Source organism: Hypanus sabinus, chromosome 12, assembly GCF_030144855.1.
Source record: "Hypanus sabinus isolate sHypSab1 chromosome 12, sHypSab1.hap1, whole genome shotgun sequence".
Taxonomy (NCBI): domain Eukaryota; kingdom Metazoa; phylum Chordata; class Chondrichthyes; order Myliobatiformes; family Dasyatidae; genus Hypanus; species Hypanus sabinus.
Window position 1 is genome coordinate 89052843 of NC_082717.1, and position 22048 is coordinate 89074890.

Here is a 22048-nt window from a genome sequence, read left to right on the forward strand (position 1 = left end):
TGGTGCTCACAGTTCTGAGTTTTTTTCTCTCTGCACATTTTTGTAGGCAAGCCCCAATAAGCTTTCCTAACATCACTCATGCTAGCATTGTAGTCTTACTTTACTTTGGTCTACAATATATTTCATATGCTTTAACTACTCTCACTAAATCCTCTCATATTGAAAATTACTGCATTTGCAGAATCTGATTTCTTCAGGTTTTAATTATCCATAAAGGTGAAGCTGGTTTCTGTTTTGTGCTGAGCAGTGTCCAGCAGTCATGGGCAGAGCTGTTGCTATACCAAGCTGTGTTGCTACAGATAGGATGTGTTCTATGGTGCATTAGGAAAAATGAGTGAGTGTCAAAGGCAACAAGCCAAATTTTTTCGTCACCTGAGAAAGAGGTGATGGTAAGCTTTCCTGGCTGTGGAACCAGAGAGATTAGATGAAGACAGCCTAATGTTTACTCCTTTGACTTCAGCACCATTGATGTGGACAAGAGCATGTGCACCAACTCTTCCCACTTCCTAAGGTCAAGACTAGCTCTTTTATTTAAATAACATTGAGTGAAAAGTTGTCATGACATCTTAACACAATAAGAAAATGAAAATCTGATTTGCAAAAATGTACATGAAGTGTAAACTATATTTTTTTCTAATAACTGTCAATTAGGCTAAATATGGTTCACTACCCTATGTGTTTAACCTGTTTGATTTGATTGGGTTTTCTTTGGTCTTTTAGAAAATAAAAGTTCAAGAAGCTTAAGTAAAATTGAGGCTTTTTTTAAAAATTTCAGGTATATCACATTTGGCTTGATGTCCTTGAAACACTTCAACATTTTCAATGGATGTAAGTTAGAATCAATCTTGCATGCTGTATTTAATAGACTATTTTAGATATTTCAAAGCTTTTTGATATACAACTCAACGTCTAAATGTATTAATAGAAAAAACAAAAACACTAATAAAAATGATTCCAAGATTTTTAATATACAGTTTTTTAAAATATAAATTAAAAGGAAACAGAACATTTGACACCTGGAAATTTAACATAACCATTTAAAAAGAATAAAACCCAATTACACACAACAATTAGGCAACTGCAAAAACTCCCATTGCAAAAGATTCTAGGATTTACATACCAGTTGAAAAAAAGACTCAAGATTTCTTTAAAAATAATTGCCCCAAGAAAGAAACAAAACATCCTGGTTTAACACATTAAAAATACATCAGTCCAATACACTTTGGATGAGAGTTCATAAGGCAAAATCTATTTTATTTCTGTTGTGAATATATTCCTTGGCTTCCAATTCTTAAGTCAAACGTTGCTTAGCCATCATATACTTGCTCCCATTCTTTCTGACTACCTCTCAGTGTAATCAATACAAGGAAAAATATATCAATTATTATACTTAAATACAAAATGAATACTGTTATTCCTAACAGAGAATACTAAATACTACAGACAAGGTTAAAGTACACAGGTCATATTAGATGTGCCAGAAAGATTATCGCTTTGTTCTTAAATCTGGTCAACTTTATCTAATCTTTACACATAATCAAAGCTGCAAATAACCATGCCATTAAAACAAGTTACATATATACAATAAAATTTTACCACCAGTATGTACATTTTATGTTTGTAGAAAGGCTTATTTTCTTTGCACCTGTTTGGAAATACAAACCCCAACTCAGTTCAAAAATAAAAAGATTAAGCTCAAAAAGTCAGAAAAGAAAATTGAGATGTAATAAAAAAGGCACATTTGGCAGCTACTAAAACTGACGTGCGCCCGACACAAACAGTACAGTGCGCATTAATACACATTCAGTCACAGGTTAATTGACTTCATTTAAACCAAAGCAAATCACTCAGGCTGAAATAGGTTTTGTTTTATGCATCAAGGATCACCAGCCTTGTTGCAGTAATTTGCTGCAATTTTTTCTTCTATGAAGGAAGGCTCATTCAATTTATTATCCCCCAACAGGAACATTGAGCAGCAGATAACTGAAGATGAGGTACAGATCAACTATGATGTAGCTCTATGGTGGAACATGCTCAAGGGGGTGAATGTTCCTATCTTTTACAAAATATATTTTGAAAAATTAATGCGTGTATCAGGAGACACTGCAACTTCTGCAAATTTACGGAGTTGGCCATTCTTTTTGTAAAAAAAAATCCTATGTATTTCTATCCCTGCCTTGTGGTTATCGAATATAAAATTTTAAAGAATTAGAGTATAGAAAAATTATTAACAAATGGTTTTGTTAAAACAAATATGAATTTAACTTAAGTCTTTTACTGCATTCAGTGACATGTAATAAATGTAACTTTGATAATTATCTATATAAGATGTACAGAAAGGGAAAGTGTCTCATTTGTCACCTGCAGTTGAGATAACAGCTATGGATTTTAGCTCATCGTGAGTTAAGCCTTCACCATATTTTTCACAAGTGCTTTCTCTCATTTGTCTAACCACAACCACTTGATATTAATCATAAAAACTGAACTACACATTGGTAATGGTGTTTTCCAACTGGTATGTAACCCTGAAAATGAAAGCAACTGATATGCAATTTTTCATTGCTCAAACTTTTTTTCATTAGAGTTTCCCTTTGAATGCTTTTAAAATTATTCCCCAAGTTTTGCTTTCTGTGCACTCACTGCCTTTCACAGTGGGATCATTTAAAATGAAAACAGCATGCATATTATTCTCAAGTGGTTTAAGTGTGCTGCTTGTCTTAAAAGATCCAATAAACATTCCTCAGGGTCAAGAAAAAAAATCAACTAGTAAAAAGATAGAACTAATCTTGACCAGGGTCAATATGCAGAGGTTTTCTGAATGACATTGGCATTTATGAAACTAAAAAATATTTTACATCCAAAACTACCGGATTAATGGGCTTAAATATAAATCTTTCATTATTCAGCATTAATGTTTTGATATCAAGCTGAAATAATTCAGTAGTTTATGACCTGTTTAGCTCATGACTCAAAATAGTGTGTATATTAGATCTGTGGCAAATTTCATTTTGCATTTTATACCCACACCTTTGGCAGCCCTTCAGCATTTTACCAATTTACAGAATCAATGAAAACACCACAAACTGAACTTTTGTTCAAAAACAGTTTTATTTAATGCCAATTAAGCCTTTTATTCAGGGCTATATACTGAAAATACCCATAACAGTTTAGATTTGGCAGCCCTATCAATATCAATTGGTTAACTGAACAAAAAGTAACCATTGGCATATCTAAGTGCTTAAAAAGGTCTGCTGAAATTATAGCATGTTTATGTTGTTGCCTGTCCCATATATGCTGAAATATTTGCGTAAAGCATAATAACCTACAATATGAAATCTATTTAAGTACAGTATATTTAAGTTTAGGTGAATTTATTTATTGTAGAGGCAATAAACTGATTTATTTAAAAATTAGCATGCATTAGGTGTGTTTATTCAGACCACAATGTAAGACACTGGAATGAAGCTTGAAGAGTGACCCAGATCATAACATCATTACTTTTGGATCAATAGTAACATTTGGTTTTTATTTGGATCTGCATTTGTAAATACCACAGTTCAGGATGAGGCTTGTTATTAAGTCCCATGCTTGAATAAAATGAAATAGTTCCCATTTTAAACATCCTGCATTCCTTTTTTTGACCCACATGCCTGTTGTAATATCAAATGAGAGTTATTTGAGGCTGTGTGAGATGAACAGCACACAACTGTAGCAGAAATTAGTTTCCATCTTCATGGGACAGCAAGATATGTTTTGAATAGAAATGCAGCTGATTTGAAAACGAGAGCAGATAATTCCGACTAATTTATTAAAAAAATGGTGTTTTGAAAAATGTTAAATGATAAGCCTACAGGAATTATTTTAAGGCAAAGATGATGATTTCAGTAAAGACTGAAAGAAAACATTCTACTTGTCATGGAGGATATGGAATAAAGCCAAGAACAGCCACTACAATATTAAATCATGTGGTTATCAGATTGTAGATGAAGTACAAAGCTTTCTTATGCACTGCAGTATGTCATAGTTATTACTCATATCACAGGCAATTACTCTACAATCCAATTTACATTAAACAGTATAAGCTACTTCAACAGAATCTTGCCTCTTAAAAACCTCAGGGGATTTTGTTCACTTATACAGAGTGTATATAATTCTGTTCCAGCATCAACCTCCTTTATCTTATGTATCATATAACTCAAGCTGGTGCAAGGTATGGGAACGTTTGGCAATCTGAATAAATGATTTATATTTATCATAGCCAATTATCTAGTTGAATCTTATGAAATAATCCATTCTACCATATAATTTCAGAAACTGCAGTGATGTTATGAAATGAGTTGTCACTGGACTTAAGTCAGTAATTGCAAATTTAAGAGAATAATATGTCAGAGCCCACTGAAAATGTAAATGTAGAAATGATTAGTTTCCACAGTTTACTGCATTGGGTAATGGAGATAGGTGCTACATTCTTACTGAAGGATTGTTCTGGTCTGACTTGTTCTTGAATCACTTTCACAAAGAATGTGCTTCTTTGGTGTAGCAGGTACCCACATTTCAAGAAGTTTTATAGTGACCACTCTGCAGAGCTAGTATTTCCTCAATATTCTAGGTACCAAAAATGCATTTTCAGAAATGAAAGAAGGCATGATTATGTGAAACATCAATCCTGTGTTTTAAGTTGAAGGTGCAAGCCACTTTATCGTCAAAGAAATGTCTTGTTGACCAGTTGATATCAATGGTCGACCTTCATTGTTGATAGAAGTTTATTACTGGTATAACAACCCTACAGCTGCATTCTCAGTTACTGGCAAAGTCAACATGGTTCCGTTTTTACATTTAACTATCCAAATTGTTCTTCACTGCCTAAATGCAAACAGAGAAGGCAAATGGATGGAGATTCCAGTCTCTGCCACAGTCCGAACTTTAACTGTATTCCTGTAGCTGAGACGTTTAGATTCCACCCACCTCACAAACTCCCTCTCCCTCATGCTGCATCCTCTGCAGTTTCCATGAGTTTGTAGTGTTTAATGTAAATATTTTATAGCTAAGAAGAATGGGCATTTTCCAACAGAGGTGGTCCATCTCGATGGAATGAAGGATGCGTGTGCTCCCTTTTATAGGTTTTTGGTGGAAGCTTTGGAATTGTTTGAGATGTGGAGCTCTGTCTTGGTGGAACAGGTGGCCCTGCTGTAATGCCAACGTCTTCTTGTGGCAAATGAGGAGATGGCAATTGTCTGCGAGTTCCAAGTGGTGAGGGCATCTGAGGAGGTGGTGGTGTAAAAGGAGTAGGTGAATTAGGGAAGAAAGTGTTGGGCAGTTCAGTTTTTCTACCCATTGGAGGAGGTTGCAAAGGCAAAGGTGAACCTGGAAATACATCTGGTGTTCGTACGGGCTCTCGAGGTGGCAAGCTGGGAGGACTGTCAGGAGGTTCTGAAATCGATGACCTCTCCGACAATGGATACCGAGGTGAGTAAACCTTAGCTGTGGGTTGTCGAGGTGGTATAGCAGGTGGGCTGTCCAAATGTTTTGACTTGATCTGAAATAGAGAAGAGTGCACATTAGTGACTGATTAGCCTTGTGAATCATACAATTTCCAAAATCATTAACCTTTCAGAAGTCATTAAAGCATGAAATCCAGAGCAACTCTAAAGAGTTGCTATATGAAAGGATAGCTACATTATTATAAGTGTCTTATTTTGGTCAAGATATTAAAATAAGGCCCTGTTTGGTGTACTGATAAAATACTACAGATGTATTGCAAGGAATTATGAGCGCAGGGACCAAGATTCTTTCTTCAACCAACAACATCAAGAACAATTATACTCTATTCATGTATTTGTGTGGGTTTGCTCTATGTGAAATATTACTGCAGCATGTGTCTACAAATGATGTATTCAAAATAATCCATTGGCAGAGGACACCTTTTAAAAATCTAGAGTGCATAAAAACATTATAAAAGTTCTGATAAAAAGTAAGACACACAGGCAATATTTCACACAATACCATAGATTATATTGAAGTAATATCTTAGTTTGCTCACCTTAGATGGGGATGATTCTGTTGGAGCAGATTCAGGACGTCTACGTGGTGGAATAGGAGGAGGCATGTGTGCTTCATCAGCAGTTTTATTGCAACTCATTATTGAAGAGATTGATTGTGATCCTGTGATTAAAAAAAAACAATTCAGCTTTGCCAACACTAGAATTCATTCAAATAATATTTACATTACAGGCTTTATAGGATCAACCACTGGCAAAATTCAAAGAGGACATTCATTGTCAAGTGTGTGCATGCATTGAATTGTGCAACTTGGATCATGAATTCCAATACTGAACTGCAGAGGGTAAAAGCAGTTACAAACATGCAAATTTATGGTTAACTTTCAGTAATATCTGCAATAAAATAAGGCATTAAAAGCATTAGTAAAAGCTCTAACCTGGGTTCTCAGATAAAGCTGATTGTAATGTACCAATGAAAAGGTTACATGTATTACAATCTAAAACTGAAATGCTGTATCTACAAGTTATAATTTACTTCAATAATATTTTTTAACTTAAAATTAAATGGTAAAATGAAAAGTCCAACTTTAAAATGTTCACCATAATCTATATATGATTAACTATAAATTACAATGCCTTAAAATTTGTTCTGTTTGAATACCAAACTGGTGAAAAGTCCAGATGCATATGAAATAAAGGCATGAAGGAAAGCGAACGGTTTCAATGTTCCAGCATGCATGCTGTCATCTATGTTAAAACTAAGCTGCTTTTTAGCATAAAAGACAGTGCATGGTCAGCTTTAAAAAGCCGTGCTGTATATTAAATATGCAACATTAAAGCCCAATACTAACTTGTGCCATGGGCCAGTGAAACGGGGGAAAATATGGTATCACTGCCTGTGGAAGAAAATAGAGAAAATCTAAGGAAGGAACCAAGCTAAACAGATTTATTGAATTTTACCATTTGTAGATGTCAGTTATGTGCTTTTTATGTCCTCTGATACGTAGATTTGGTAGTGTAATAATTTGCTATGGACAGTATAATGGCACAAAGAAACTTATTGTTTAATATTGGCACACCTTAATATAGATAATACAAATACTCTGCCCTTCAGGTTCAAAGGAAGAAATCAAAGTTGATGACAATGTTTCTCACCCTCTACATGCCACCTTGCCTGAACAGAGGAGCACTTTCAGTAAAAGACTAAGCCGATTGCACTGCTCCAAAGAAATGAGGTCATTCTTACCCTTGGCCATTAGGCTCTATAATGAGTCAACCTATAGTTGGGGAAGTGATGACCCCCTCCTGCTAGACTGTTATTAACCTGTTTACTACACCCTGCTATCGCAGACACCCTATGCAATACTACAATCACTTCTTATCTGGATGATCTGAATGTGCACCCATTACTGTATAATATTATGGTAACTCTTGCACTACCATCTTATCAGTGTGAACTTGTAAATCTTGTACATCTTATATTTAAGGTAACTTTTTAAAATTCTTTCTTACTTCTAATATTTGTATATCTGTGCATTTGTAATGCTACTGGGTCACTAATTTCCTTTGGGATCAATAAAATATCTATCTATAAATTAGGTCATCACAAAGAATCTAGATACATTTTAAGTGAATTTCAAAATGATTTGAGAGATTACTTGTCTTTTCTTTCATTAATGCAATCATATAGCTAACACCTATTAAAGAAATATTAATATAAAAATAGTACTCATTGCTATGAATGTTTATGGTGAATTTGAGAAATGTGATTAAAAAAAGCATGCACTCTACAAATGTGTCACAAACTGTAATTATTTTGCACTAATATAAAAGTAGTGCTATCTCTCCAAAAATATTTGCCATGTTTCCTCAATGAACTCAATATGCCTCAATAACCTGGGCATATGACCTTAAGAAACAATTTTAAAAGGGTGCTTTGCAAAATGAATCCCTAGATAACCTTGCTTTCTCAATGAACATAAACTTCAGTAATAATTGCTCTCATTCCTATAACAAGCTAAAATTACAGTATTTCTTGATGTGGCTAAATGAAACAATTATCTGTTTTGATGCTCACAAACTTATCAGGTCATTTCACACAGAGACAGTTTTGGTAATATGTGAAAAAACATCTTTTCTTCAGATGGTTTTCAACTCTAGCTTGCATATTAAGCTACTCCATTTCCCAGCTCAAAGCATGCAAGTAGTAACATATAAATTAAGGAAGCAATTTCTAAATATTTATGACTAAATAACAAGCAAAACTTAAAGGCCAATGATATTATTATTGAATTAAGGCCTACTTTTGGTAACTTTATTTTGAGGTTTAAAGGTTATAAAATTAACAGCATACTTGAATTGAAAGGACTAGCTGGATCAGAGTCCCCAAATACACTGCAGACATCTGTTGAGCTGGATGCTGCTGAAGCAGGGGGTGGTGTCAGAGGTGTACGTGGAGAGTTTGGTGCTGATGCTGTACTTTCAGTTTCATTTTCTGTGATGCGGCTGTAACTGATTTTACGTGGTTCCTGCAGTAGTGGTGTAGGATGCCCACGCAAGGTTCCTGATCCTGGATGCCGAGGGTTAGATGGCCGGACACCGGGAGACTTCAGTGTGTAGTTAAACCTCTTTGCCTAAAATACAGTACAATTGAAAGAAGCTAAGTTGAGTCACATCCACAATGGAAAATTTTAATGGGTTAATTAGTTATCAATACAGTAGGGATAAAGAACTTAAGTAAAATGATACAAGATAATTCAAATGAAATATTTTCTAATAGATTTATCTCCAAATTTTACTAAAGCCTGTATCTCAAGCCAGAAGGCTTGCACAACACAAGTTCAATCTTCCTTCTCCGATTTTCTACCTTACTGAATTACAGAAAAGTTAGAGACTTATATTTAGCTCTGTAGTATTACAGTATCTGATATTATTTGCATCAGTGACCTTTTTAATGTCCCATGCAAGCTCAGAATAGGAATAAGATAAAAACAGTTTAGCAAGTTTAAGAAGCCAGGTACAGCAGATCTCTACAGAGTAGCGGCCAATCAGTGATCATGATTGATTGGCGAGAAGAAATTAAAATAAAGCAGAGGCAAGTGGAGTGGCCATCATTGGACAGAACAGTGTCACAGTGTTTATTTGAGGCTTCAGTGCGGAGAGGCTTGTGTGAGAGAGGGTGAAAAAGCTGTCACCCAGTTTTTCTCCCCAGTTTATTTGTTGTTTTCCTCTTTATATTTGCACAGTTACAACAGTAGGAATGCTATTCTTGTGGGATGTGGGAAGGTATGGAGACTGATGACTACTCCTGTGAAAAGAGCATCCAGCTGCAGCATCTAACACTCCGCATTAAGGAATTGGTGCTGGAATTGGATGAACTTTAGATCATTCGTGAAGCCGACTGGGTGATAAATATGACACATAGAGAAGTCCTTAAAATCAAGGTGCAGGTTACAGGAGATTGTGACAGTCAGGAAGAGGAAAGGGGTTAAGTCGCCATTGCAGAATACCCCCATGGTCATCCCCCTCAACAAGAAGTACACTACTACTTTGAATAATGTTGTGATGGGGTGGGGGAGATGATTTAGCAGAGAAAAGTCACAGCATTCAGGTCTCCAGCACAGAGTCTGGCTCTGTGACCCAGAAGGGTAAGGGGGGGTTGGAAGAAGACGTGAGCTGATGTGATAGGGGACTCATTAGGGGAACTGAAAGGAGGTTCTGTGGACAAGTTCGAGATTCCTGGATGGTATTTTGCCTCTGGAGTGCCAGAGTCCAGGACATCCTAAATCGAGTCCTCAGCACTCTTAAGTGGGAGGGTGAGCAGCCAGAGGTCGTGGTCCACGTAGGCACCAATGAAATAGGTAGGAAGAGCGACGAGGTTCTGCAAAGTGAGTTCAGGGAACTAGGTGTTAAGTTAAATAAGAAGATCATATAGTTTAATATGTGGCTAAAGAGCTGGTGTTGGAGGGAGGGCATCAGATGTTTGGATCATTGGGCTCTCTTCCAGGGAAGGTGGGACCTGTACAGAAGAGACAGTTTGTACCTGAACTGGAGGGGGATGGGAACCAGAGTGCTAGAACAGATAGTGGTGAGGAATCAAAAGGTTCAGCATGGTGCAACTAATGTTCTAAGCTCAGAATCAGAATCAGGTTTATTATCACTGGCATGTGACGTGAAATTTATTAACTTAGCAGTAGTAGTTCAATGCAATACATAATCTAGCACAGAGAGAAAAAAAGCAATAAAAGGTATTAATAAATAAACAAGCAAATCAATTACATTTATTGAATAGATTATTAAAAATGTGCAAAAACAGAAATACTGTATATTAAAAAAGTGAGGTAGTGTCCAAAGCTCCAAAGTGCATTTAGGAATTGGGTGGCAGAGGGGAAGAAGCTGCTCCTGAATTGCTGAATGTGTGCCTTCAGGCTTCTGTATCTCCTGCCTGATGGTAACAATGAGAAAAGGGCATGCCCTGGATACTATAGGTCTTTAATATTGAACGCTGCCTTTCTGAGACACTGCTCCCTAAAGATGTCCTGGGTACTTCGTAGGCTAATGCCCAAGATGGAGCAAACTAGATTTACAACTAGTAAATCTAGCAGCGTCTTTCAGTCCTGTGCAGTAGCCCTTCCACACCAGACAGTGATGCAGCCTGTCAGAATGCTCTCCATGGTACAACTACAGAAGTTTTTGAGTGTATTTGTTGACATGCCAAATCGCTTCAAACTCCTAATAAAGTATAGCCGCTCTCTTGCCTTCTTTATGACTACATCGATATGTTGGGACCAGGTTGGATCCTCAGAGATCTTGATGCCCAGGAACTTGAAGCTGCTCACTCTTTCCACTTCTGATCCCTCTATGAGCGTTGGTATGTGTTTCTTCGTCTTACCCTTCCTGAAGTCCACAATCAGCTCTTTCGTCTTACTGACATTGAGTGCCAGGTTGTTGCTGCGGCACCATTCCACTAGTTGGCATATCTCACTCCTGTACGCCCTCTCATCACCACCTGAGATTCTACCAACTATGGTTGCATTGTCAGCTAATTTGTAGATGGTATTTGAGGTATGTCTAACCACACAGTCATGTGAATACAGAGGGTAGAGCAGTGGGCTAAGCACATGCCCCTGAGGTGTGCCAGGGCTGATCATCAGCGAAGAGGATATGTTATCACCAATCCGCACAGACTGTGGTCTTCCTGTTAGAAAGTCGAGGATCCAATTACAGAGAGAGGTACAGAGGCCCAGGTTCTGTAACTTCTCAATCAGGATTGTGGGAATGATGGTATTAAATGTATAGTCGATGAACAGCATCCTAACGTAGATGTTTGTGTTGTCCAGGTGGTCTAAAGCCATATGAAGAGCCATTGAGATTACGTCTTCTGTTGACCTATTGTGACGATAGTCAAATTGCAATGGGTCCAGGTCCTTGCTAAAGCAGGAGTTCAGTCTAGTCATATCCAACTGCTCGAAGCATTTCCTCACTGTCGATGTGAGTGCTACCGGGTGACAGTCGTTAAAGTAGCCCACATTATTCTTCTTTGACACTGGTATAATTGTTGCCTTTTTTAAGCAAATGGGAATTTCTGCTTGTAGCAGTAAGTAGTATTGTAAGAAAGACAGATGAGCTCGGGGCATGGATCAAAACATGGAATTATGATATTGCAGCCATTAATGAGACTTGGTTGCAGGAGGGACAGGACTGAAAGCTCAATATTCTGGCTTCCATTGTTTTAGGCTCCACAGAGTGGGAGGGGTGATGTTACTAGTCAGGGAAAATGACATGACTGTGTTCAGTCAAGACAAACCGGAGAACTCATCTGGTGAGGTTTTATGGGTGGAACTGAGGAATAAAAAAAGATATCACACACAAAATGCTGGAGGAGCTCAACAGGCCAGGCATCATCTACCTCCACCATCAACGCTGCCCTCATCTGCAACTCTTCCATTTTGCACACGTCTGCCCTTACCCCATCAGGGATAGGCATAATTCTACATAACTTCTGCCATTTCCAACGGGATTCCACCAAGCAAATCTTTCTCTTCCCCCACTTTTCACAGGGATCGCTCCTTACACAACTCTCTTGTCCATTCATCCTTCCCCACTGATACTTATCCTTGCAAACAGAACAAGTGCCATAGCTGCCGCTACACCTTCCTTATCCCTGTTCAGGGCCCCAAACAGTCCTTCCAGGTGAGTCGACACTTCATCTGTGAGTCTGTTGCAGTCATCTAATGTATCCACTCCTCCTGATGTGGCCTCCTGTTTATCGGTGAGACCCAGTGCAGATTGGGAGACCACTTTGCTGAACATCTACACTCTGTCCTCCAGAAAAATCAGGACTTCCATATAGCCACCCATTTCAATTCTACGTCCCATTCCTATTCAGACATGTCAGAGTCCATGGCCTCCTCTACTGCTGCAAAGAGGTCACACTCAGGTTGGAGGAGCAACAGCTTGTATTTTGTCTGGGTAGCCTCCAGCTTGACGGCATGAACATTGATCTCTTGAACTTCTGGTAAATGCCCCCCTACCTTCACCATTCCAGTTTCCCTTTCTCACCATATCTCCTTAGCTGCCCATCACCTCGCTCTGGTGCTCCTCCCCCTTCCCTTTCTTCCATGATCTTCTACCTTCACCCATCAGATACTCACTTCTCCAACTCTTTATTCTTTCACCTATAAACATCCCAGCCCTTTACTTCATCTCTCCCCCTCTCCTGATTTCACCTATAACATACCAACTTGTACTTCTTCCTCTGCACACTCTGCACACTTTCTTGCTCTAACTTCTCATCTTTTTTCTCCAGTCCTGATAAAGAGTTTCAGCCCGAAATGTCGACTATTTCCACTTTTCCATAGATACTGCCTGGCCCACTGAGTTCCTCCAGCATTCGGGTGTGTTGCTTTGATTTCCAGGCAGTCCCCGGGTTATGTACGAATTCCGTTCCTGAGTCCGTCTTTAAGTCAAATTTGTACGTGAGTCAGAACAGGTACATCGGATGTTATTTAGCGTCAGTTAGTCAAATGTTTGTCTTAGTATACAGTATATATTTTACCTTCCTATGCATATAAAACACTTATGAAATGTATGTATTCCAATAATTAAACCACTGCTTTGCTTAGTAATAACTGTAGCTTTCATTGAGGCAGGGCCTTTCACATGCTCCATTATTCTCACTTTATCCGTTATCCTTTAAAATTGTTCCAATCGTTGACCCACTGTAGCCCAACGCTTTTCCAATAACCGATGGTGTTTCACCTCTTTCCAAACGCTTTATTATTTCCACTTTATTTTCAATCGTGATCACTTCCCATCAATGGAACAGAAACACTGCGGGTGGCAGGTCCCGAGCTGTGCCGGCTCCTGAGGTCCGCTGGGTCCTACGGACCACCGCACTGAATTCCCTGGGTCCTAAACTCTACCGCACTCAGACAGGTAAATGAGACAAGTGGGGGCTGTGTTGGGTTTGGGTATTTGATCCTCCACAATATTCCACATGGGAATTTAAACTGGAGGTTGCAGTGCTTTTTTTAACGAGGTCGAGTTGCAAGCTCGACATCAACCTGGCACAGATGGTATGGGAGTCACTGGATTGACACCAACCCAGCACGGGCGCAGTCTATCTCTAAATTGAACTTGGGAACCTCTGTTGTTGCACCACCAGCCCACTGGAACGAGGGGGGGGGGGGCGTTGGGTCAGGGTGAATCTTACTAAGAAAAATTTAAGCCAAATACAAAGTTAAACACTCAACACAGTGTCAACTGCAATGACTTAATATGGCGGATGGCGTCGCGATCTGACAAAATGGTGGACGCCGTCATGATCTGACTTAAAATGGCGGACGGCGTTCTCCTTCCTTAGTTCGTAAGTATGAGTTGCCCTTAAGTCGGACGTTCGTAACTCGGGGACTACCTGTATCTGCAGGTTTTCTCATCTTTGTGCTCATAAGAAAGGTATGACCACACTAATCAGGCTGTATTATAAACCATCCAACAGTCTGGGGGATTTAGAGGAACAAACTTATAGAGATTGCACACTGTTGGGGAATTCTAAATTGGGGAAAGCCAATTTGATGGTATCGGAAAGGATCTGGCAAGTGTGGATTGGGACAGGTTGTTTTCTGGCAAAGATGTGCTTGGTAAGTGGGACCCCTTCAAAAGTGAAATTTTGAGAGTACAAAGCTTGTATGTGCCTGTCAGAGTAAAAGGTAAAGAAAACAGGTGTAGGGAACCTTGGTATTCAAGAGATATTGAGGCCTTGCTAAGAAAAAAAAGGTGGTGCATAGCAGGTAGGAACAAATGACTATAAGGAATGCAAGAGAACATTTAAAAAAGAAATCAGGAGGGCTAAAAGGCAGCATGAGGTTGCCCTAGTAGACAAGGTGAAGGAGAATCCAAAAGACTTCTGCAGATATGTTAAGAGCAAAAGGATTGCGAGGGACAAAAATTTGTCCTCTGGAAGATCAGAATGGTAATCTATGCATGGAGCCAAAAGAGGTGGGGAGATCTTAAATGGATTTTTTTGCATCTGTATTGACTCAGGAGACAGACACAGCATTTATAGAAATGAGGCAGCAGAAAGGTCCACTGATTACAGTGGAGAAGGTGTTTGCCATCTTGAGACAATTAGGGTGGATAAATCCCCAAGGCTTGACAAGATGTTTCCTTGGGCCCTATGGCAGACAAGTGATGAAATTACCGGGGCACTAGCAGTGATATTTAAATCATCCTTAGCAACAGGTGAAGTACCAGAGGATTGGAGTATAACTAATGTTGTTCTGTTGCTTAAGAAAGACTCTAAAAATAAACCAGGAAATTATAGGCTGGTGAGTCTGACATCAGTAGTGAGAAACTTATTGGAAGGTATTCTAAGGGACCAGATATATGAGTATTTGGATAGACACGGACTGATTAGGGTTAGTCAACATGGCTTTGTGTGCAGTAGGCTATGCCTAACCTATCTTGCAGTTTTTTTTGAGAAAGTTACCAGGAAAGTTGATGAGGACAAGGCAGTGGATGTTGTCAACATGGACTTTAGCAAGACATTTAAGGTCAGGTAGTCAATTGGATTAGACATTGGCTTTGTGAGGAGAAGCTGGAGAGTGGTAGTAGATGATTAACTCCGACTGGAGGTGTGTGATACGTGGAGTGCCACAGGGATTGGTGCTGGGTCTGCTGTTGTTCGTCATTTATATCAACAATCTAGATCAATGTTCTCTTTAAGGTGTTTGCCACGTGCACATCTTTAGCTACCAGCACACAAAGGAATTGCACAAAGAATTTGTGTTTTGAGGATGGACTTTCGGATCAGGTAGAACCAGGGAGCTCAGGAACTGCCACCCACGGCTGCTACTGAATCCGTAGTATTTCTGTTCTGTTAATGATGCTGTTAACGATTAAAATTAATGGATCAATAACTCTCAAATCGTGTTATTTCATTCTCTGCAAATTTATATTTACACTGACTTTCTACTGATTCAGGACTCAGCAGCAGCCACAGGTAGAGATTCTTGAGCTCCCTGGCTCCCCCGGGTCCTAAAGTCCATCATGACGCAATTTCTTTGTGCAATTCCTTTGTGTGATAGTAGCAAAAGATGTGTATGCATGTGCACACCTTAGAGGGAATGTTGATCAGGATAATAGTATGGTTAACTGGATCAGCAAATCTGCAGATGATACCAAGATTGGGGGTGTAGTGGACAGCAAGAAAGACTATCAGAGGTTGCAACAGGATATGAGCTAGCAGGAAAATGGACTGAGAAATGGCAGATGGAATTTAATGCAGACAAGTGCGAGGTATTTCACTTTGGTAGGACCAACCTGGGCAGCCTTACACAGTGAACAGTAGGGCACTGAAGAGTGTGATCAAAGGGATCTGAGAATACAGGTCCATAATTCATTGAGTCACAGGTAGATAGGGCCATAACGAAAGCTTTTGGCATATAGGCCTTCATAAATCACATATTGAGTACAGGAGATGGAATGTTATGTCTAAGTTGTATAAGACATTGGTGAGGCCCAATATAGAGTATTGTGTGCAGTTTTGGTCACTGACCTACAAGAAAGATGTAAAAAAGGTTGAAAGAGTACAGAGAAAATCTACAAGGATATGGCCAGAACTGGAGAACCTGAGTTTGAATAGGTTAGAATTAGAACGTTGAAGATTGAAGGGAGATTTGATAGTGATATTCAAAATTATGAGGGGGGTATAGATGGGGTAAATGCAAGCAGGCTTTTCCAACTGAGGTTGGGTGGGGCTACAACCAGAGGTCATGGCTTAAGAGTGAAATGTGAAACTTTTAAGGGGAACACAAGGGGAAACTTCTTCACTTGGAGGGTCATGAGCGTGTGGAATGAGCAGCCAACCTAGTGGTGCATGCAAGCTCAATTTCAACATTTCAGAGAAGTTTGGATAGGTACATGGATGGTAGGGGTATGGAGGGATATGGTCCAGGGGCAGGTTAATGACAGTATGCAGTTTAAATGGTTTAGCACAGTCTAGATGTGCCAAAGGGCCTGTTTCTATGACAGACTGATGCTGAGGGTGTTCTACGAGGCTGTGGTGGTCAGTGCTATCATGTTTGCTGTTGTGTGCTGGGGCAGCAGGGTGAGGGTAGCAGACACCAACAGAATTAAACTCATTTGTAAGGCCAGTGATGTTGTGGGGGGTGGAACTGGACTCTCTGACAGTGGTGTCTGAAAAGAGGATGCTGTCCAAGTTGCATGCCATCTTGGACAATGACTCCCATCCACTCCATAATGTACTGGTTAGGCACAGGAGTACATTCAGCCAGAGATTCATTCCACCAAGATGTAACACTGAGCGTCATAGGAAGTCATTCCTACATGTGGCCATCAAACTTACAACTCCTCCCTCGGAGAGTCAGACACCCTAAGCCAATAGGCTGGTTCTGGACTTATTTGCACTTGGCATGATTAACTTATTATTTAATTATTTATGGTTTTATATTGCTATATTTCTTCACTATTCTTGGTTGGTACAGCTGTAATGAAATCCAATTTCCCTCGGGATCAATAAAGTTTGTCTGTCTGTCTGTTCTATGATTCTGTGTTACTTAATTTCTAGATAACTTGAGCACAAATTTAAGTTTATCACAGACTTTATCAGCAAGTGTGTTCCCCAAGCTAAAATGACAAGATGAACCAGGTGATTCACTCCCTGCTGAAGCCCAGCTCTACAGCATTAAAATCAGTTGACTCTGACCCTTACAAGAAATCAAGACATGACCTCTGAGAAGCTAAAAGAGATGTTAAGAGACAAAATAGAGCCTCAGAACAGACATCAGTTGTGGCACGACTTGAATGCTCTACTGAGCTACAAAGCAAAGTTGGGCAGCATTGCTGACAATAGCACATCCTTTCCCAATGAACTTAATCCATTCTATGCACTTTTTGACAAGGGAATTGGTATGTCATTCCCCATCTTGACAGCCTTCAGTGCACCTGAACTCACAATCACCTTTGCAGTCATCAGATCAGTCTTCTGGAGAGTTAACCTGTGGAAAGCATCTGGCCTGGATGGTATCCCTGGCCGTGTCCTTAGGTCCTGTGAAGATCATCTGGCTGACATACAATGTCCAATTTATAAGAAATCAAAAGTCTCTTTTCAGAAGCCAATTATTAAAAACTTTTGGGCAGCCTCCAAGCAGTTTAAATTTTGCAGCTACTCAAGCTGTGATTTTATAGGTAGTTTCTGTGGCTCTGTGAAGCGCTCTCGTACTGCGGTTTGTGACAGCTTTGATGTCAATTTCCTTCTGGAGATGCTTTGTAGGCAGGTTGATGGAAACAAGTAGGGCAGATTCCACAGTGGTCAGTCGAGCTCGTGTTGATAACTCAGAAATGTGGATAATATGGTAAATTGAATTGAACTGAATTGACTTTATTTCTTACACCCTTCACAAACACAAGGAGCAAAAATCTTTACGTTACATCTCCATCTAAATGTGCAATCAAAGTAATTTATAATAATTAGAACAGTCAATGTAACATAGAAATACACTCAAATCCGCTTGAGTTAATCATTCTGATGGCCTGGTGGAAGAAGCTGTCCCAGAGCCTATTGGTCCTGGCTTTTATGCTGTGGTACCATATCTTGATGGTAGCACCTGGAATACATTGTGGTCGAGGTGACCTGGGTCCCCAATGATACTTAGGGCCCTTTTTTCACACCTGTTTTTGTAAATGCCCTGAATTATTGTAAGTTCACAATTACAGATGCACTGGGCTGTCCGCACCATTCTCTGCAAAATCCTGTGATTAAGGGAGGTACAGTTCCCAAACCAGGCAGTGGTGTAGCCAGTCCAGATGCTCTCATTTGTGCCCTTGTAGAAAGTTCTTAGGATTTGGGGGCCCAGACCAATCTTCCTCAACCGTCTGCGGTGAAAGAGGCGCTGTTGTGCCTTTTTCACTGCACAGATGGTGTACACAGACCAGGTGAGGTCCTTGGTGATGTGGATGCCGAGAAACTTTAAGCTGTTTACTCCCTCAACCCCAGGTCCACTGATGTCAATAGGGGTTAGTACTGTCATATGTATTGAGGTAGAATGAAAAACTGTAACAGGATGCAGAATAATTTGTACAGTTACAGAGAAATGGCACTACAGACGGGCAGCAAGGTGCAAGGCCATAACAGGGTAGATTGTTTGGTCGAGAGACCTTCTTATACTAGGGGACTGTTCAATGGTATAACATCGTGAAGGATAGAAGCTGTCATTGAGCCTGGTGATATGTACTTACAAGTAATGGGAGAACTGAGCTGCAGTATGAAATTTGTTCAGATTACATACTATAACAGCATTTGGATTAGAGGGAATAGGGGATAGGGAAAAGTGCTGCTTGCACTTGTTCCTCTGATAACATAGGGTATTGTTATGACAGGGCAGTGCTCCAAGCAGTTTGTCAAGAGAAAGAATCTTTGAATGCAACTCTTCCAGAGTTGCACCCCTTCCCAATCTGGTAAGGAAGATCAGTTTGTCTGAGATGTAAACAAAGATTTTTTTAAGGTCTGAATAGAAGTTCTTGTTGGGCTGTTCTGAAACTTCCAGGGTTAGAGTTACTGTACTGACCACTGTATCAAGATGAATACATGTTACATTGAGCTGAAGCATTTACCAATTCTGCACTGGGAACTGCTGAGACAGCAGGCTAGCTTACTCTTGATGGCTAAGCTCACTGAATCCCTCATGGTTCTTCTTCTGGTTTGCCATTTCAGAAAATGAACCCACCACTTTGTTCTTTACACTAGCCACCTTCTGACCATTATTCCTCACCCATCTAGAGGCACAAAGAAGGTGATTTGCATAAACATAAGCACAAACTCAAGCAAAAAAAGAGAGAGTAGTACCAGCCTTTATACACAGCCTTTTCTAGACTGTTTCAAAAGTTTTAACTCTATCAGCATTTTCTTCAAATTTGGCTGCTCTCAGAAAACTGCATCCTTATTTTTGTTCACTGATAGTATATACAAGCCAAGATTCTAACCAACGACACTCTAACAGAACCAAGTCAGTGAAGACCACTGACAAACAAGACTGCTGTTCAAACCTGAGCTGCAGTATGTTGTTGATACCTGCATTTGAACAGATGCAGAGACTAAGCTTTAACCCCTCATTGATTCACTTACAGTGGTTTGAGTGGATGGCCCTTACTTTTAATATACACAAGTCAAAAATAGTCTACTAACTTCCTCTGACAACTGAGATTCATGGAGAGACCCTGGAACATGTGGACCATGCTCCATATCTCAAGAGGCTCCTCTTCTAATGATGGAAATTGATGACAAAATTGATGGACATTGGACAAATTCAATGCACTCGTAGAGCCTTTGCTTGATTTGAAGACTTCAACACCGACATAAGAATTATGGTCTGCTGGACAGCAGTAATCCTTGCACTTCACTTTGCTTCCAAAATCTTGACTTCCTGCAGCAGGCACTAGAAGTATACCAGAAAGGCAGTCTCCATAAAATCCACCAAATTCACTTGAAAGGTAAATAAACCAACATCAATATTCTATCCAGGACCAACACTCCATTGCCTCCATTTAACAGCTACAGTAAATCCCTTGCATGCCTGAGACCAGATTCTGAGCTCTCTCGAGAAGCCAATGACAGACAGAAGTCAAGATCCAGGATATGCTCAAATTTGTTTGAAGAAATGCAGCACCACTGCTATTATTCCCATTTTATACTATTTTATTTATTTTGTATTTTATAGTAACTTTACGTCTGCCGTGTACTACTGAAAAACAATGAATTTCATGACATACCAAACAGTGATAATAAACCTGATTCTGATGAAATCAGTGAACTTGTTCCTGAGTAAGAGAAGAGAATCCAGTTGTGACTGAGACAAAGTGAGTCCCAGAAAGATAAAAGAAATAAAGGGTTTAATTTAAAGGTGTATTAGTTCATTGGTGGCTAGAAAAGAGCTACTTTATCACAAGAGTGCTCAAATATAGATCCTCCTGGGACACATCCAGATCACATTCAGCATTCCCAATAACGAATCACTGTTAATATGCATTTAAAAGATAAAAACAAATACTTACAAATCTAGGTAAAGACTTGGCATTCCGAGGCTCTATTTCCAAAGACTTATTGAACAAGTAATCTGTAAATTCTTTCTCTAATATGTTTCCCATTGGATTTAAATTTTCAAAAAACTTCTGTTAAAAGAAATGGAAATATGAAATACTGTACAAATGGAAATGTAGGTATCTGTCCAAAATTGCAGTTGATGTGTTTTGTAATCATACAGAATGAACAGACCTTTTGGCAACTGAACCTGGGCTGAACATTTTTTATTTTCCCCTCACCTCCCTCAAATCTTATCTCTATGCATCTCTCTCAAATAAAAGAAAAATGACTGATCTGGATTAATGAAAATATTAGGAAAACAATGAAGCTAACCTTTATTTAAAAGTTACACAATCTCTTAGATTTGATTTAGAAATTTATAAAGAACTAAACATTCTGTATGATTGGTTCCAGTATTTTTACCAAATATCAGTTTCAGACAGACATGGCTCTTCTCCAAGTGTATATCTTAACATAATTTCTGATGTACAATTTAGACAATAAAACTATATAAACATGAGAAAGCGTGCAATGCTGGAAATGCAAAGCAACACACACAAAATGCTGGAGGAACTCAGCAAGTCAAGCAGCACCTATGGAAGCTTCCTGAGCCCTTCTTCAGACATGAGATGGAAGGGGAAAGGTGCCAGAATAAAAAGGTAGGGGAAGAAAATGAGGCTAGCTGGAAGGTGGTAGGTGAAGCCAGGTAGGTAGGAAAGGTCAAGGGTTGGAGAAGGAATTTGATAGGAGAGGAGAGTGGCCCATAGGAGAAGCAGGAGGAGGGAACCCAGAGGGTAGTAATAGGCAGGTGAAAAGAGGTAGAAGGTCAGAATGTGGAATGGGATGGGGGAACTTGTTTACTGGAAGGAGAAATAGATATTCATGCCATCACGTTGGAGGCTACCCAGACGGAATATAAGATGTTGCTACTCCACCCTGAGGGTGGCCTTATCTTGGCACTAGAGGAGGTCATGGATTGACATACTGGAACAGGAATGCAAATTAAAATGTTTGGTCACTGGGGAGTCCCAATTGTGGAGGTGTTTGATGGTCCCCCAATTGTACTATGGTTCTCACTAATGTAAAGGAGGTCACATTGGGAGTACCGGACACAACAGACAACCTCAGTAGATTTGCAGGTGAAGTGGTGTCTCATCTGGAAGGACTGCCTGTGGCCCTGAATGGAGGCAAAGGAAGAGGTGTATGGGCAGGTGTGGCACTTAAGCCATTTACAGGGATAAGCGTCAGGACTTATATTATTTCAGTTTAATTCAGTCCCTCTGAACAACACCCTCATGCAATTTATGGTACGATGATCTTGAAGGTTAGGTCACCTGGGATTCAGGGGGAGCTGCGAGTTGGATTCAGAACTGGCTTGATGCTAGGTGATGGTCAAAGGTCAATTCTCTAACTGGAGGACTGTCGGGTGCTCCAGAGGTCAGTGCTGGGA

The 22048-nt window shown here is 39.5% G+C and overlaps 1 protein-coding gene across 2 annotated transcripts in view; it reads right to left on the reverse strand.

Moving 5' to 3' along the window:
* Positions 1–947: 947 nt before the first annotated feature.
* LOC132403121 (son of sevenless homolog 1) overlaps positions 948–22048 on the reverse strand; it is a 216259-nt gene continuing 195158 nt past the window's right edge. The window contains exons 19-23 of one of the 2 annotated variants that reach the window (XM_059986419.1): positions 20571–20687; positions 8353–8632; positions 6851–6895; positions 6041–6162; positions 948–5536 (exon numbers count right to left, since the gene is read on the reverse strand). In XM_059986419.1, the coding sequence (XP_059842402.1) occupies positions 5045–5536; positions 6041–6162; positions 6851–6895; positions 8353–8632; positions 20571–20687 (1056 nt within the window). In that variant the 3' untranslated portion in view covers positions 948–5044. The remainder of the gene's footprint in view (positions 5537–6040; positions 6163–6850; positions 6896–8352; positions 8633–20570; positions 20688–22048) is intronic. The other variant, XM_059986420.1, reaches the window with a different exon arrangement.